The sequence below is a fragment of the Mobula hypostoma genome, chromosome 20 (genome assembly GCF_963921235.1).
Source record: "Mobula hypostoma chromosome 20, sMobHyp1.1, whole genome shotgun sequence".
Lineage (NCBI taxonomy): Eukaryota > Metazoa > Chordata > Chondrichthyes > Myliobatiformes > Myliobatidae > Mobula > Mobula hypostoma.
The window spans coordinates 9,214,191-9,232,558 of NC_086116.1; the positions used below are offsets into that span (position 1 = coordinate 9,214,191).

General features: G+C 45.3%; 1 protein-coding gene across 2 annotated transcripts in view; it reads left to right on the forward strand.

Moving 5' to 3' along the window:
• The window catches only part of st8sia1 (ST8 alpha-N-acetyl-neuraminide alpha-2,8-sialyltransferase 1), a 64,003-nt gene that overhangs the window by 17,328 nt on the left and 28,307 nt on the right, over window positions 1–18,368 (forward strand). For both annotated transcript variants that reach the window (XM_063072366.1, XM_063072367.1), the window contains exon 2: window positions 15,725–15,869. In XM_063072366.1, coding sequence (XP_062928436.1) covers window positions 15,725–15,869 — 145 coding nt within the window. The remainder of the gene's footprint in view (window positions 1–15,724; window positions 15,870–18,368) is intronic.

The following is an 18,368-nucleotide window of genomic DNA, read 5'->3' on the forward strand; positions in this document are numbered from 1 at the left end:
GCAAGAAGTTTGCCGACCCATGTTCTAAGCTTTCCTGTCTGAAGCTGTCTGTCTCTCTAACTGTCAAACCATGCTCTTTCTAACCATCCTTTGTGACCAAGCTCTAGACATCCGCAGTAATATATCCTCATCATCCAAATCTGTATAATAATGTTCCTACAAAGTGCCTTGGGACTCTAGTACTGTACATTAATGACATTTATTTATAGGCAGCCTTTAATGATTACTCCACAAATCTGTATTTAAATGCTTTGAGGTTCCCAGCATCCTGTGAAATTTGGAGATGTTCCATTTGGTTTTTCACTAATTTGTTGCTACTTCATTAATATCTTTTTGGAGGGACTATATTGGGGTATTTGCTGGGTTACCACCAATTATCCTACGAAGAGAGATTCTTAAATAAAACTTGGAGGTTGATAAAGAAGTATCCAATAACAATAACCACGTGGTACTGAAAAGAAGAAACAAAAATGGGACATAAATCTCAAAGATATTCCATTTCTCCATTCCAGAGAACTTTTGTCATTAAAGTTCCCCATGTTTAGAGAATTTTAATGAATGCTAGTGAGGCTAGAAATAGGAAGATAATGCAGCTAAATATGTGGCTAAGGAAATGGTGCAGGAGGGAGTGCTTCATGTTTCTAGACAGTTGGGCTTTGTTCCAGGGAAGGTGGGGCCTTTTTCTGACGGGACGGTTTGCACCTGAACTGGAGGGGGAACTAATATCCTTGCAGACAACAGGAATTCTGCAGATGCTGGAAATTCAAGCAACACACATCAAAGTTGCTGGTGAACGCAGCAGGCCAGGCAGCATCTGTAGGAAGAGGCGCAGTCGACGTTTCAGGCCGAGACCCTTCGTCAGGACTAACTGAAGGAAGAGTGAGTAAGGGATTTGAAAGCTGGAGGGGGAGGGGGAGATGCAAAATGATAGGAGAAGACAGGAGGGGGAGGGATAGAGCCGAGAGCTGGACAGGTGATAGGCAAAAGGGGATACGAGAGGATCATGGGACAGGAGGTCCGGGAAGAAAGACGGGGGGGTGGGGGGTGACCCAGAGGATGGGCAAGAGGTATATTCAGAGGGACAGAGGGAGAAAAAGGAGAGTGAGAGAAAGAATGTGTGCATAAAAATGAGTAACAGATGGGGTACGAGGGGGAGGTGGGGCCTAGCGGAAGTTAGAGAAGTCAATGTTCATGCCATCAGGTTGGAGGCTACCCAGACGGAATATAAGGTGTTGTTCCTCCAACCTGAGTGTGGCTTCATCTTTACAGTAGAGGAGGCCGTGGATAGACATGTCAGAATGGGAATGGGATGTGGATTTAAAATGTGTGGCCACTGGGAGATCCTGCTTTCTCTGGCGGACAGAGCGTAGATGTTCAGCAAAGCGGTCTCCCAGTCTGCGTCGGGTCTCACCAATATATAAAAGGCCACGTCGGGAGCACCGGACGCAGTATATCACCCCAGTCGACTCACAGGTGAAGTGATGCCTCACCTGGAAGGACTGTTTGGGGCCCTGAATGGTGGTAAGGGAGGAAGTGTAAGGGCATGTGTAGCACTTGTTCCGCTTACACGGATAAGTGCCAGGAGGGAGATCAGTGGGGAGGGATGGGGGGGACGAATGGACAAGGGAGTTGTGTAGGGAGCGATCCCTGCGGAATGCAGAGAGAGGGGGGGAGGGAAAGATGTGCTTAGTGGTGGGATCCCGTTGGAGGTGGCGGAAGTTACGGAGAATAATATGTTGGACCCGGAGGCTGGTGGGGTGGTAGGTGAGGACCAGGGGAACCCTATTCCTAGTGGGGTGGTGGGAGGATGGAGTGAGAGCAGATGTACGTGAAATGAGGGAGATGCGTTTAAGAGCAGAGTTGATAGTGGAGGAAGGGAAGCCCCTTTCTTTAAAAAATGAAGACATCTCCCTCGTCCTAGAATGAAAAGCCTCATCCTGAGAGCAGATGCGGCGGAGACGGAGGAATTGCGAGAAGGGGATGGCGTTTTTGCAAGAGACAGGGTGAGAAGAGGAATAGTCCAGATAGCTGTGAGAGTCAGTAGGCTTATAGTAGACATCAGTGGATAAGCTGTCTCCAGAGACAGAGACAGAAAGATCTAGAAAGGGGAAGGAGGTGTCGGAAATGGACCAGGTAAACTTGAGGGCAGGGTGAAAGTTGGAGACGAAGTTAATAAAGTCAACGAGTTCTGCATGCGTGCAGGAAGCAGCGCCAATGCAGTCGTCGATGTAGTGAAGGAAAAGTGGGGGACAGATACCAGAATAGGCACGGAACATAGATTGTTCCACAAACCCAACAAAAAGGCAGGCATAGCTAGGACCCATATGGGTGCCCATAGCTACACCTTTAGTTTGGAGGAAGTGGGAGGAGCCAAAGGAGAAATTATTAAGAGTAAGGACTAATTCCGCTAGACGGAGCAGAGTGGTGGTAGAGGGGAACTGATTAGGTCTGGAATCCAAAAAGAAGCGTAGAGCTTTGAGACCTTCCTGATGGGGGATGGAAGTATATAAGGACTGGACATCCATGGTGAAAATAAAGCGGTGGGGGCCAGGGAACTTAAAATCATCAAAAAGTTTAAGAGTGTGAGAAGTGTCACGAACATAGGTCGGAAGGGATTGAACAAGGGGTGATAAAACAGTGTCGAGGTATGCAGAAACGAGTTCGCTGGGGCAGGAGCAAGCTGAGACAATAGGTCGGCCAGGACAGGCAGGTTTGTGGATCTTGGGTAGGAGGTAGAAACGGGAAGTGCGGGGTGTGGGAACTATAAGGTTGGTAGCAGTGGATGGGAGATCCCCTGAGCGGATAAAGTCGTTGATAGTGTGGGAGACAATGGCCTGGTGCTCCTTAGTGGGTCACGATCGAGGGGTAAATAAGAGGAGGTATCCGCGAGTTGTCGCTGTGCCTTGGCAAGGTAGAGGTCAGTACGCCAGACTACAACAGCACCCCCTTTATCAGCGGGTTTAATAATAATGTTAGGATTAGTGCGGAGGGAGTGGAGAGCAGAGCGTTCCGAAGGAGTGAGGTTGGAATGGGGACAAGGTGCGGTGAAGTCGAGACGGTTGATGTCTTGCAGGTAGGTTTGCTATTTCTGTTCAGTGGGGTTTAAACTAGATTTGCTGGGGGAGGGGAACCAGAGTGCTAGAGCAGATAGTGAAGTGGAGGAGGATTAAGGTCATGCGAGGACTGCAAAGACAGTAATCAAAGGTTTGTACATGATAGAAATGTTCTCAGGTGCAAATATTTCAATGCGAGGAGTACTGTAGGTAAGGCAGATGAGTTTAGGGCATGAATTGACACGTGGGATTACCACATTATTGCTGTTAGTGAGACTTGGTTGCAGGAGGGGCAGGACTGGCAGCTTAATATTCCCGGGGTCCGTTGTTTCAGACGTGACAGAGGGGGAGGGATGAAAGGGGGAGGAGTGGCATTACTAGTCAGGGAGAATATCACAGCTGTGCGTAGACAGGACAGCCTGGAGGGTTTTTCTACAGAGGCCATATGGGTGGAGCTGAGGAACGGGAAAGGAGTGACCATACTAATAGGGTTGTATTATAGACCGCCCAATAGTGAGAGAGAATTGGAGGAGCAAATCTGTAGAGAGGTAGCAGACCGATGTAAGAAACAGAAAGTTGTAATAGTAGGGGATTTTAACTTTCCACATATTGACTGGGACTCCCACACTGTGAAAGGGTTAGATGGCGTGGAGTTTGTCAAATGTGTTCAGGGAAGTTTTCTAAATCAATATATAGAGGTACCAATGAGAGAGGAGGCAATACTTGATCTCCTATTAGGGAACCAGACAGGTCAGGTGACAGAAGTATGTGTAGGTGAACATTTTGGGTCCAGCGACCATAATGTCATTAGTTTCAAGTTAATTATGGATATGGATAGGTCTAGTCCTCGAGTTAAGGTTCTAAATTGGGGAAGGGCCAATTTTGAGGAAATGGGAAAGGATCTAGGAAGAGTGGATTGGGATAAGTTGTTTTCTGGCAGGGATGTGGTCAGTATGTGGAAGGCATTCAAAGGCGAAATTTTGAGAGTGCAGAGTTTGCATGTTCCTGCCAGGATTAAAGGCAAAGTTAACAGGCATAGGGAACCTTAGTTTTCAAGGGATGTTGGTGATCTGATTAAGAAAAAGAGAGAGGTGCATAGCAGGTATAGGCAACAAGGAACAAATGAGGTACTTGAAGAGTATAGAAAATGTAAGAAAATACTAAAGTAAGGAATCAGGAAGGCAAAATGTAGACATGAGGTTGCTTTGGTGGATAATGTGAAGGTAAACCCGAAGGGTTTCTACAAGTATATTAAGAGTAAAAGGATAGTAAGGGACAAAATTGGTCCCCTAGAAGATCAAAGTGGTTGTCTATGTGTGGAGCCTCACGAGATGGGGGAGATCTTAAACATTTTTTTGCATCAGTATTTACTCAGGAAACTGGCGTAGCGTATATGGAAGGAAGGGAAACAAGCAGCAGTGTCATGGAACATACAGAGATTAAAGAGGAGGAGGTGCTTGCTGCCTTACAGCGAATAAAGGTAGATAAATCCCCTGGGCCTGACATGATATTTCCTCGGACCTTGAGAGAGGCTAGTGTAGAAATTGCAGGGGCCCTAGCAGAAAAATTTTAAATGTCCTTAGCCACGGGTGCGGTGCCGGAGGACTGGAGGGTAGCTCATGTTGTTCCATTGTTTAAAAAAGGCTCCAAAAGTAAACCAGGTAATTACAGGCCGGTGAGCCTGACATCAGTAATAGGTAAGTTATTGGAAGGTGTTCTGAGAGATCGGATATATAGTCGGCCCTCCTTATCCGCGAGTTCTGCATGTGCGAATTCAACTAACTGCGAATCGGGAAAACCCAGACGTTCTCTCTCCAGCACTCATTGTTCGAGCATTGTTCGCCTCGCATCTCGTTTGCTCGCTACTTTGTTTCTGTGAAAAACATGGCTCCTAAAAAGCAATTACGTGGTCAAAGCAATTCCTCAAAGGCTAAGAGGAGCGTAAAGTGCTACCTCTCGCCGAGAAATTAGAAATATTAGATCTTTTGAAAAGTAGCATGTCGCATTCCGAAGTGAGCCGTAAGGTCGGTAAAAACGAATCGAGCATTCGCACAATAAAGCAGAAGGAAGCGGAAATTCGTGCAAGTGTTAGTGCCAGGGATGGCTGGCTGGCTATGTAAAGTGCTACAGCCTCAAGAACTTAAAGATCACAGGAGAATCGGGATCGGCTTTCCGAGAAGAGCTACGATGGTTGCATCTGTACTGAACATGTACAGACTTTTTTTCTTGTCATTATTCCCTAAGCAATACAGTATAACAACTACTTACATAACATTTACATTTACATTGTATTAGGTATTATAAGTCAACGGAACAGAAACATTGAGGGCTGTGGGTCCTGTGCTGCCCTGCGTCCTAAAGTCCACCCGCACTGAGACAGGTTAAATAAGGGACTTGAGCATCCGTGTTTTTTGGTATCCGCGGGGGGGGGCGTGGGGTGGGTCTCGGACCCAATCCCTTGCGGATAAGGAGGGCCGACTGTACAAGTATTTGGACAGCCAAGGGCTGATTAAGGATAGTCAGCATGGCTTTGTGCGTGGTGGATCGTGTTTAACGAATCTTGGAGAGTTTTTCGGGGAGGTTACTGAGAAAGTGGATGAAGGAAAGGCTGTGGATGTTGTCTACATGGACTTTAGTAAGGCCTTTGACAAGGTCCCACATGGGAGGTTAGTTCAGAAGGTTCAGACACTAGGCATCCATGGAGAGGTTGTAAACTGGATTTGAAATTGGCTGTGTGGGAGAAGACAGAGAGTGGTAGTGGATGATTGCTTCTCAGACTGGAGACCTGTAACTAGTGGTGTGCCTCAGGGATCTGTGCTGGGACCATTGTTGTTTGTTGTCTATATCAATGATCTAGATAATAATGTGGTAAAATTGGATCAGCAAGTTTGCTGATGACACTAAGATTGGAGGCGTTGTGGATGGCGAGGAAGGCTTTCAAAGCTTGCAGAGGGATCTGGACCAACTGGAAAAATGGGCCAGAAAATGGCAGATGGAACTTAATGCAGACAAGTGTGAGGTGTTGCATTTTGGAAGGACAAATCAAGGTAGGACATACACAGTAAATGGTAGGGCACTGAGGAGTGCGGAGGAACAAAGAGATCTGGGAGTTCAGATACATAATTCCCTGAAAGTGGTGTCACAGGTAGACAGGGTTGTAAAGAAGGCTTTTGGCATCCTGGCATTCATAAATCAAAGTATTGAGTATAGGAGCTGGGATGTTATGGTGAGGTTGTATAAGACATTGGTGAGGCCAGATTTGGAGTATTGTGTACAGTTCTGGTCACCTAACTATAGGAAGGATATCAGTAAGATTGAAAGAGTACAGAGTAGATTTACTAGGATGTTGCCGGGTCTTCAGGAGTTGAGTTACAGGGAAAGATTGATCAGGTTAGGACTTTATTCCTTGGAGTGTAGAAGAATGAGGGGGGATTTGATAGAGGTTTACAAAATTATGAGGGGTAAAGACAGAGTAAATGCGAATAGGCTCTTTCCACTTAGATTAGGAGAGATAAATAAGAGAGGACATGGCTTTAGGGTGAAAGGGGAAAGGTTTAGGGGGGACATTAGGGAGAACTACTTCACTCAGAGTGGTGGGAGTGTGGAACGAGCTGCCATCTGACGTGGTAAATGTGGGCTCACTCTTAAGTTTTAAGAATAAATTGGATAGGTACATGGATGGGAGAGGTCTGGAGGGTTATGGACTGGATGCAGGTCAGCGGGACTAGCGGAATAATGTTTTGGCACAGACTAGAACGGCCGAATGGCCTGTTTTCCGTGCTGTAGTGTTCTATGGTTGTATGGTTCTAATGTGTTTGACTAGAAATAGTATCCAGGAAAACCCTCATGTAGGGCAAGTAGCTTCTGCCTTTGGAAAAGTTACAGAATGATTTGTTTTGGGGTGTATTCCCAAGTGAAAGAGGTTACTGTCTGTAGAGAATGGGGCATAAGGGGAAGTTTGAACCATACTCTAAGTGGGTACATTGAAGCATTTCATGTGTATGTCATGTAACACAGAAACAGGCCCTTTGTCCCACCAAGTCTGGGTTCATTGCCAATCAAATAGCATGGAAACAGTCTCTTCACTGACTCCATGCCACATCCATCCACCCATTTACAGTAATCCTCCATTGACTGCATCATATTCTGTCACTCACCTTCACACTAGGGACTAGGTAGTGGTAGATTGGGAGTGTAGCTAGGTCAATATGGCGATCCCTTGTGGCGCGCTGAAGGAGCAAGTAGATAATGCGAAGCCTTTGTAAGAGACTCGTCAGGCTGCACTTGGCACTTGGGGATATTGTCAACAGTTTTGGGTCCCCATATCTCAGAAAGGATGTGTTGTCATTGGTGAGAGTCCAGAGGAGGTTCCCGAGGATGATTCTGGGAATGAAGAGGTTAACATATGTGAAGCGTTTGGCAGCTTTGGGCCTGTACTAACTGGAATTTAGAAGAATGCCAGGGAAGGGGTGGGGGGGGGATCTCATTGAAACCTACCAAACGTTGAAAGGACTAGATAGGGTGGATGTGGAGAGGATGTTTCCTGTGGTGGGGGTATCCAGAACTCGAGGGCACAGCCTCAAAATTGAGGGGGTGACCTTTTAGAACAGAGCTAAGGAGATTTTTTTTTTAGCCAGAGAGTAGTGAATATGTGGAATGCTCTGCCACAGACTGCAGTGGAGGCCAAGTCCATGGGTATGTTTAAGGCAGAAGTTGATAGTTCCCCAATCGGTCAGGGCATCACAGGATAGGGCAAGAAGGCAGGTGTATGGGGTTGAGTGGGATCCAGGATCAGGCATGGTGGAATGGCGGAGCAGACTCGGGCTGAATGGCCTAATTCTTCTCCTATGTCTTATGGTCTAATGTACGGCAGCCGGTTAACCAATCAACCCCCATGCCTTGAGGGAAGCTCGCGGAGGAACTCTCTTGGTCTGAAAGAGAAATTGTAAACCGCACACGGAGAGCACTGGAAGTCAGGACTGAACCAGGGTCACTGGAGCCGTAAGCCAGTGCCACTTCACCATCAGTAGTGTTGCTGAGCTTTTGATCAGTGGGGTTTTGTGTGCATTGGACTGCACTGGTAGATGGAGTGTGTAGCTAGGCTAATATGGTGATCCCCTGTGGTGCTGTGAAGGGTAGTAGAAGATGAGAGGCCTGCAGACCATGTCTCTCCACTGCCACAATCCTTCTGACGTCAGAGCTCTCCGGTTCTGGACTGGAATTGGGATGCAGTGTTGAAGCTGTACAAGGCGTTGGTGAGGCCAAATTTAGAATACGCAGTTCTGCTCATCGACCCACAGGAGCAATGCAAGTAAGCCTGAAAGAGTGCAGAGGAAAATCACACAAGGTCGTCAGGATTTGAGGACCTGTGTTCTAGAAAGAGTGCAGAGGAAAATCACACAAGGTCGTCAGGATTTGAGGGCCTGTGTTCTAGGGGAAGGTTGAATAGGTTAGGACTTCATTTCCTGGAGCACAGAAGAATGAGGAGAGATTTATACAAAATAATGAGAGGTATAGACAGGGTGAATGCATGGAGGCTCTGTCCCCTCAGGTTAGATGAGAATAGAACTAGAGGGTGAAAGGTGAAATTCCTAAGGGGAATATTGAAGGGGACTTCTTCATTCACTGGGTGGCTCGAATGTGGAACGAGCTGCCGGTGGAAATTATAGATGAAGGCTCAGATGTAGCATTTAAGAGAAGTTTGTATGGGTACATGGATGAGAGGGGTATGGTCTGGGTGCAGGTAGACGGGACTCGCACAGGCTAGCTGGGCCAAAGGGCTTACTTCTGCAGTTGTGGTGTTTTATGACTCTGCATCTAGCTGACACAGTGACATCAACAGGTAACCTTGACTCAGCTCTTTACTTCACCTGCCCCCTCCCCCTGTTTCACCTATCACCTTGTGTTTCTCCCCCCCCCCCCCACCTTCTAACCCTGACTTCACATCTTCTTCTCTCCATTTCTAATGAAGGGTCTCGGTCCGAAACGTCAACTACACTCATTTCCATAGATGCTACCTGGCCTGCTGAGTTCCTCTAGTGTTTTGTGTGTGTCACCCTGACTCAGATTTTTCTCTCTTTGCTGATGTTGCCTGACCTGCGAAATATTTCCAGTTGCTGCGTTAAATATCTCGGTTTTTTTCCTCTCTCCTCTGACCATTTGTCTCCATGAAGACTCAATCTGCCTCAGGCGGATTCGGTGCAGTTTAAAAAGCCTTCAGCATCCTCTCTCGGCGAGCACTACCGCCATCTCCCGACGTCCCGGCCCTGCTGGCCTCCAGCCTTAGTCACACGCTCTCTTTCTTCTCACCTCCATCCCCCTTTCCGGCAATTGAAAGAAAGCCTGTTTCCTTCTAAATCTGATGAAGGGTTGATGGACAGGAATGTCAGCCCTTTTCCTTCACAGATGCTGCCAAACGTCTCCAACATTTTCTACTTGTTCCATTTCAGATATCCAGCAATTGCAGTCTGCCTGCCCCTCATTAACTTTAAGCTCTTTGGTGAAATAATCTGCCAACCATCCTCAGGTTACAAATGTTCAAATCTGGAAAAGCACAACACAGAAACGAGCTCCTGTAATATTATTCAATTCAGAAATCCTCCATATGTACTAGGTTTGATCTTACAAACAGCTGAGCTAGTTTCCTGTCTCCATTTTTAGTCATTGTTATTTTTTAAAATCAATATTATGTACTTTTGTTACCTTTCATTACAATGCTGTGGAGGTATAGTGGCAAGAAGTGATTCTTGTATGTTTTCTGACTTATGGCCTAAATGGACTGATGGACTTCCGTAAAAACAACCCTTTTGTTACCCAGGGTTTCCTGTAGAGTGTTGACGGGGAAGTCTGATTGACGTTGTTGTAGACTTTCAAAGCTGATTGACAAACATCCTCGTGGGATTAAAAGGCGGAAATCAGTGAATGGCAAACTAACTAGATGGCGGCACACTAAAGGCTGATTTATACTTGTGCGTCAAAGCTGCGAACCCTACGCAGAGCCTACACAGATCCCTACGCCGTAACCTGACGAGCACCTCTCCCAAAATGTAACTACGCGTCGCACCAATGCAACCGCAACAACTGTGATTGGTCCGCTTGGTAGCATCGCATTTCCTCCTACACTGCAATAGCTTCCCATCGGGCGACTGAAGGGCAGGGAAGGAACTCTGGCTGCAAAGCTTTCCATAAAGCTTCACAGACCTGTGAAATTATGGAGGACACATTTCGCTTTTACGAGAAAAGATGCTCGCTTTAAACTTGTTTACTCCGAGAAAGACTACCATGACCATGAAGCCTTGCGTGGGCAGGTGTGTGTGCGTGCGTGCGCGACGTGCCCAAATTGCAGAGCGACGCAGACACACCAACGCACCAGTATAAATGCTCACAACGCGCGTAGGCCACTTGTGTAGGTTATGGCATTGAGTTGACACACCAGTATAAATCAGCCTTAAAAGTCATGGTGTATAGTTGATTTTCAAACTAGAGAAATGCAATGGTCTTTGGAAGACGAGATTCTGCAGCTGCTGAATATCTTGAGCATCACACACAAAATGGTGGTGGAGCTGAGCATCTATAGTTGACATTTCAGGCTGAAACTCTTCATCGGGACCTGGTGTTGGGATCTGATGAAAGACCTCGGCTGGAAGCATCCATTGTTTATTTCCCTCCATAGAGGCTGCCTGCACTGCTGAGTTCTTTTCGTCTGGCTCAGGAATTCTGCGATTTTGTTAATGGCATCACAAGTGCACTGGTTATGTGTAATTCAGACACATAATAAGCAGAAAGGAAGATGTCTACAGGCACTGGGAGTCTGAAATTGGTCACCTGTATTCAGGTGAAAGGCTGAACTGAAGAAAGACTGGGAATCTGAAATTTGTATAATCTATCTTTTTACATACTTACTGAAGATTTTGCAGTCCATTTTTAAAATCTTTCTTGCAAGTTTGCTCTCATAACTTTATTTTTCCTCTTTTGAGCACTTGGTCTTTTTTTGCCAGAATTAAGCCTGCTTGTACTCCTTGGACCTACTACTCTTTCAGATAGCTTTGTTTCCTCTGGATCCAATACTGTCCTTGACTTGTTACTGTCATACATTAGTGTGGGCATCTGTTTCTTCCAAATCAATGTTTTATTATTTAGAGTTACAACAGGATAACAGGCCCTTTCAACCGAGTTACACTCGTGACTACTAGCCTGTATGTCTTTAGAACGTGGGAGGAAACCAGAGCACCCGGGGGAAACCAGAGCACCCAGAGGAAACTCACACAATCACAGGGAGAATGTACGAACTCCTTACAGACAGGTGGCAGAAATGAACCTGGGCCGCTGGTTCTGTAATAGCGTTATGCTAACCGCTACACTACCGTGCTGCCCAGGGCCGGATTAAGCTAGTGCGGGGCCTGTAGCATATGTTATAAAGGGGCCCTAAATTTCAAAAATGCGCATAACTATTAAAACATAAATTATTTACTTGCGTAGTAAAGTAATTCAATTTTTTCATTTGCTATACAGCCAGATAATGCGACAAATGTCTGACACTTCAGTAATAGTATTACTTACATGTAGGTATCAATTTCAAATGTCAAAAGTAACAAAACTACAATTTATAAGTTAGATTTTCTAGATTTAGCATGAGCAAATTTGTTGATGACACTGGACATGTCTATTTCACGCAGAAGTTCATGTTCAATACTCATTAGAGTGAGATTGTTCAATCTGTTTTGACCCATGGTGCTCCTTAGTTCATTTTTAATCCTCTTCAGTTTTGAAAATGAGCGTTCTCCACTACAGTTGGTAACCATGAGTGACAAACAGATGCACAAGGCATTTTCTACATTTGGAAAACATGACTCCAAAGAATTGTCGGTTATCAAACAGTACAACTGTAACTCTACAAGGTCTTGTTTGGTGCCAATATGAGAAGCAAGATCAGTTTTCAACAGTTCAGTAAACTGCACAAATTCTTCATCAAGACTTTCTTCCAGATCTTCCGGATATGATTTAATAAGATTTGATGACCTCTTTACAATTTCTTCAGGTGTAAATGACTGTAACTGATGAAGGAATCCAAAAACACCATTCACCTTTAGATAAGCTTTCTGCCTTTTTGACAGGGCAGAAAGCAATTTGTCAATAATGGCAAGAAATGTTCGGCTTTTAAACTTCTGAGAAGGCGTTTGAGATTCAACAAGTGGATCAAGAGTGCTGGAACCACTGAAATAATCATACGTGCAATTTTGCTTGTGTTTTCTTCGAGTTTGCTGTTGTTAATCTTCACACTTAGTCAGATCCTTGGCTTTTTGCTCAATGTCTGAAAAAGTAGACCGCATAGCTTGAATATATCCATGCAAGGATTCATAGAGTGCACAAGCTGTGTTCAAGTCTTGGCCAGAAGATTGCAAAGAAGCAGTGGTCATTTGAAAACACTGTAATACTTGATCCCACAATATGACCATTATTCCTGTTTCCAACTTCATCATGGTTGAAAGTAGTCCACGAGCCTGTTGGCGACACTCTGCCTTCTGATCATTGTTATTTGAAATGTCATCTAAGACTTGCTTTATTGCAGAAAAGCTGTGTAAAAGTGCTTTCGAGCTGCACGAGCTGACCACCTGGTATCTGACATTCTTTTCACAATGGGCAAATGAGCACCACCATCAGATAATGCAGCAGAAAGGAGATCCCACCGATAAGCAGAAGCAGAAAAAAATGTGTACAGGCTTTCTACAAATTGAAAGAAAATTAATGCTTCTTGACAACATTCAGCAGCACATTTTCCAACCAAATTTAGTGAATGTACAAAACATGGAATGTAATCCGCAAACACGAGGAAATATGCAGATGCTGGAATTTCAAGCAACACACATAAAAGTTGCTGGTGAACGCAGCGGGCCAGGCAGTATCTCTAGGAAGAGGTACAGTCGACGTTTCAGGCCGAGACCCTTCATCAGGACTAACTGAAGGAAGAGCTAGTAAGAGATTTGAAAGTGGGAGGGGGAGAGGGAGATCTGAAATGATAGGAGAAGACAGGAGGGGAAGGGATGGAGCCAAGAGCTGGACAGGTGATTGGCAAAAGGGATATGAGAGGATCACAGGACAGGAGGCCCAGGGAGAAAGAAAAGGGGGAGGAGGGAAAAGCCCAGAGGATGGGCAAGGGGTATAGTGAGAGGGACAGAGGGAGAAAAATGAGAGAGAGAAAAAGAATGTGTGTATATAAATAAATAGCGGACGGGGTACGAGGGGGAGGTGGGGAAGTTACGCACAAGATGCTGCAAAACCGTAGGTGACTTCACCACATCCCGCGATATACCATAAACAATAAATTTGACCCTTTGTTAAACTGCAACGTAGTTATCAACCTTTAACTTCAACTAGAAAATAGTTACAAACAAATTATTTAAGGCGGAAATTTAATAAAGTTAAATAAATGCCTTAAGGGCAACACGACAGTGAGATACCGATTTCACCAGACTGCAGCTTGCAAGCATTTAGTGTGGGGCCCTCGAAAATGCTGGGCCCATAGCATATGCTACTTTTGCTACTAGGTTAATCCGGCCCTGGTGCTGCCCATGTGGACCTGGAATTGCTGTTATCTCACTTCCCTTTGTCCTCCAGTCACTGGTGCAGCTGCGTTTCAAAGGCAGATTGGAAAACTAGCTAGAGCTGCCTTAAGTCAGTCGTTACATTCCTCGCAGACCTAATATAACACATGAAGGGATCTAAACTGGCTACAATATGTGATGTGGTCTCAGACTTAATGAAGGATTTAAAACTGCTTCTCTGTTTTGTATAGACTCATACCATGAGAGGCCTGCGCCTTACAAGGCACAGATTGGAAGTCTGTGTGGGGCGCCGTTCCTTGCTCAGACCGGAGCAATGTGCCTTGTTCAAGGACACAAACACGCTGCCATAGCTGAGGCTCGAACTAGCAACCTTCAAATCACTAGATGAACGCCTTAACCACTTGGCCACGTGCCCAGCACATATCTCAGCCTGAAAGGGGGGGGATCTTAAACCTGATATAATGAATGAGGGCTCACACTGGTATGGCGTTTGAAAAGGTCTTATAATTAGAGCATCATATAGAGGGGAAACATACTTTTCAAGAGGGCAGAGTTGCAGAATACAAAGAACAGATGAGGGAGGAATTCCTTTAGCCAGAGGGTGGTGAATCTCTGTAATTCATTGCCACAGAGGCCAATTCATTGGGTATATTTAGAATAGAGGTTGATAGGTTCCTGATTAGTCAGGGTGTCAAAGATTGCAGGGAGAAGGCAGGAGAATTGGGCTTGAGAGGGATAATAAATCAACCATGATGGAATGGCGAAGCAGACTTGATGGGCTGAATGGCCTAAAGCTGCAAACTCTACGTAGTCAGCACCTGAAGCCAAGGTTGCTGGAAGTGTAATTCTGTGTCTCTGGGTTCCTGATTGCAAGAACCTTAATCCTTGTGTTTCTACTCAGGCCCAGATAACGTACTGGGAGTACAGTAGGCCCTCCTTATCCGCGAGGGATTGGTTGCGAGACACCCCACGGATACCAAAAACTGCGGATGCTCAAGACCCTTATTTAACCTGTCTCAGTGCTGGTGGACTTTAGGACCCATGGCAGCACAGGACCTGCCGCCTGCAGTGTTTCTGTTCCGTTGACTTAAAATACCGAATACAATGTAAATGCTATGTAAATAGTTGTTTCACTGTATTGTTTAGGGAATAATGACAAGAAAAGAAGTCTGTACATGTTCAGTACAGACGCAACCGTTGTAGCTCTTCTTGGAATGTTGTTGCTGCCTCGGCATCAGCCGATCCCGATTCTCCCGTGATCCTTAAGTTCTTGAGGCTGTAGCGCTTTACATAGCCAGCCAGCCATCCCTAGCACTAACACTTCCACGAATTTCAGCTTCTTTCTGCTTTACTGTGCGAATGCTGGATTCGTTCTGACCGACCACCGGAATGCGGCACGCCACTTCTCAGAAGATCTACTCTTAGCCTTTGAGGAATTGCTTTGACCACGTAATTGCTTTTTAGGATTATAAAATTTAAAATTTAAAGATAATTTAAAGAAAATTTAAAATTTAAAATAAGATTTAAAATTAGCCATTTTTTTCACAGAAACAAAGTAGTGAACAAATGAGACACTAGACGAACAATGCTCGAACAACGAGTGCTGGAGAGAGAACTTCTGGGTTTTCTTGAGTCGCGGTTGGTTGAATTCGTGCATGCGGAACTCACGGATAAGGAGGGCTGACTGTACTATTAATCTTTTAAGGACTCTAACTATTATTGTTTAAGCTGCACTTGCATTTCCCCTCTAACGCTGTATTTAGTCACGATGAAGGGGCTGGGCACCAATCGCCAACTGTTTATTCCTCTCCATAGATGCTGCCTTTAGCATTGTTGCTCTCCATGTTGCAGATAAATGGAAAGTACTTCCGCAATTCAAAGGTGCAGCCCTGGTATCCTCCTCTAATTTTGGTGTCTCATTGGTGTCCCACCTTCCTTTAACTTCCCTTCCCGTACTTGTACATTTGTAAACAGACCCCGTTGCTTCCTGTTAATTTAACAACCGGCAACACAGCCTATGTCAGAAGCACAAATTTGTCAGAGCTGTCGTCTGTTCATCACTTTGAGATTTTCCATTTAAAATGCACCTTGTTTTTTTTTCCCCCTTAGGCAACTACTGCAGCAATGCTGTGATACACAGAGGCTTTTTGCAGTAACCAAGTTGAACTCTCCAATGGGAAAGAGCCTTTGGTTTGATGGAGAGTTCCTCTACTCGCTCGCTATCAACAAGGAAATCTTCTCCATGTTTCCTCAGGTTAACTATTTTAACTATTATTACTTTTGTGAATGAGGGATCGCGTGTGTGGAGGCTTTGGAGAGAGCGCAGAGGAGATTTGCCAGGATGCTATCTGGACTAGAGAGCATGGCTTATGACGATGGATTGAGCAAGCTAGGGTTTCCTCTTTGCAGTGAAGGAGAGTCAGAGGTGACTTGATAGAGGTGTACAAGGTGATAAGAAGCTCTGATGAAGTGGAAAGCCAGAGACTTTCCCAGGGTAGAAATGGCTAATATGAGGGGACAACATTTTAAGGTGGTAGGAGGGAAGTATCAAAAGTAAGTTATTTACATAGAGTGGTGGATGTGTAGACTATTTTGCCGGGGGTGCTGGAAGAGGCAGATACATTAGGGGTATCTAAGATGCATGGATAATAGAAATCTGTATTTAGTTATTGAGATACAGTGTGGGATGGGCCCTTTGAGCTGCAACACCCAGCAACCCCCAGTTTAATTCTAGTATAATCACAGGACAACTTGCAATGACCAGTTAATCTACTAACTGGTCCGCCTTCGGACTGTGGGAGGAAACCGGAGCACTCGGAGGAAACCCATGCATTCCACAGGGAGGACATCCAGACTCCTGTGCTGACAGATGATATTGATGTTGAAATTGGACTCCGATCTCCAATGCCCCGAGCTGTAGCAGCGTTCCTCTCACCACTGCGTTTCCGTGGTGAAAAAGGGAGGAAAGTCAGGTTCATCCTAGAGTAGGTTAAAAAGTCAGCACAACATAGGAGCCCAAAGGGCCTTCATTGTGCAGTAGTATTGTATGTTCTGTGTAAGCCTGGGGAGCACAGGTGAAGCATATGTAGTGTGGCACATCAGGTTCTAAACATGGCACAAAGTACTGATGCCCAGGAGAAGAGAAACAAAAAAATAATCATAGTGTGCATGGAAAATGTATTTATAATCATGCAGGTTACTCAGTTGGTAATATTATCAACAGTGTATGGTCTTTCCATGATGTAAAAGTGATTGAATCAGCACAGAAGCAGACTCTTCAGCCCATCGTGCATATGATAACCATTATGCCTTTCTCTCCTTAACTCACTTGCCTGAGTTAATTCCACATTATTTATTCATGTACCTCTCTCCAGTTACTTTTTCTGAAATGTCACTGTTTCTGCTTCCACCACCACTTCTGGCAGTTCATTCCAGATACCAAAGACTGTCTGTGAAAAATTTATCCCTCAGGTGCTCTTTAAACTTCTTCCCTTTCACAAACCTGTGCTGTCTAGTTTTAGAGGCCCCGTACAGACTGGCTATCTACCCTATTAATGTCTCCATATGCTTCTATCATGTCATCTCTCAGCAGGAAAAAGAGATGCAGCCTATCCAATCTCACTTTATAACTCAAGTCCTCTAATCCATGTGACTTCCTCATGAATATTTTCTGGTCTCTCTCTAGCTTAATTCCTCTTTGCTATAGTGCAGTGCTGAGAATGACACATAATATTCCAGTTATGGCCTAACCAATGTTTTATACTTGTAAAATGATGTCCCATCTCCTGTAATCAATGCCTTGGCTGATGAAGACAAGCATACCAACTGCCTTCTTCACCACCTTGTCCACCTGTGATGCTACATTCAGGGAGCAATGGACTTGTACCTCAACGTCCCTGTCACTACTTTCGGAAATGGCTCGAATGTGGAGAGAGAGAAACACTGAAGTGGGTTGATGGTTCACAGACTTTAATGTCAACAGGATTTTAAGGGAAAAGAAAACAAAAAACACCAGGCAAAATGGGGCCGTTACTAAAACTCCCAAATGGAAAACTACCTGCCAACACAGTGGCTGAAATGAATATCTAAATATAAAAGGAATACAGCTAGTCTTCAGAGTCAGTTGTCTTGACAGCCCACTTTCTCAGGCAAGGCTGAATGCAAGCCGGCAGCGTCATGTTGCTGTGCTTTGCTCAAGTCTTGACAAGTGCTGCAATGAAAGGAAGGGAGTTAAATACAGCCATAATGAAATAATAATTATCTGGCATGCACATATTCATGAGTACAATTGCCAAATCTGCTGCTGAACCTATCTGCAGGGGCATGTAGACCCTGCAGTTGAGTCCGTGACTATGTCAGGGTCCCCCCTCCCTAGGCGCAGCTCCTGGGCCCCCTGGAAGTCGCAGATGAGCGCCTTGTCCAAGATGTCCTTTGCCAAGATCCAAGAATGTTCTTCAGGACCATACCCTTCCCAATCCACAAGGTTCTGGACCTTAACACATACCTGGTGAGATGCCAGGAGGTGCCACACCGTATAGACCAGGGAACCATCTACCAAGCGGGGAGGAGGGGAGGCAAAGTGACTGGGGCCAGGGGAGAGGTAGTAACGGGCTTGAGCTGGGAAACATGGAATACTGTGTGGATCTTCAGTGATGCTGGTCGATGCAATCTATACGAGGCCTTGTTGACAACCTTTTCCACTACGAATGGTCTTGCATAGCACAGAGACAATTTGTGGCTCTGGGCTTTCAGC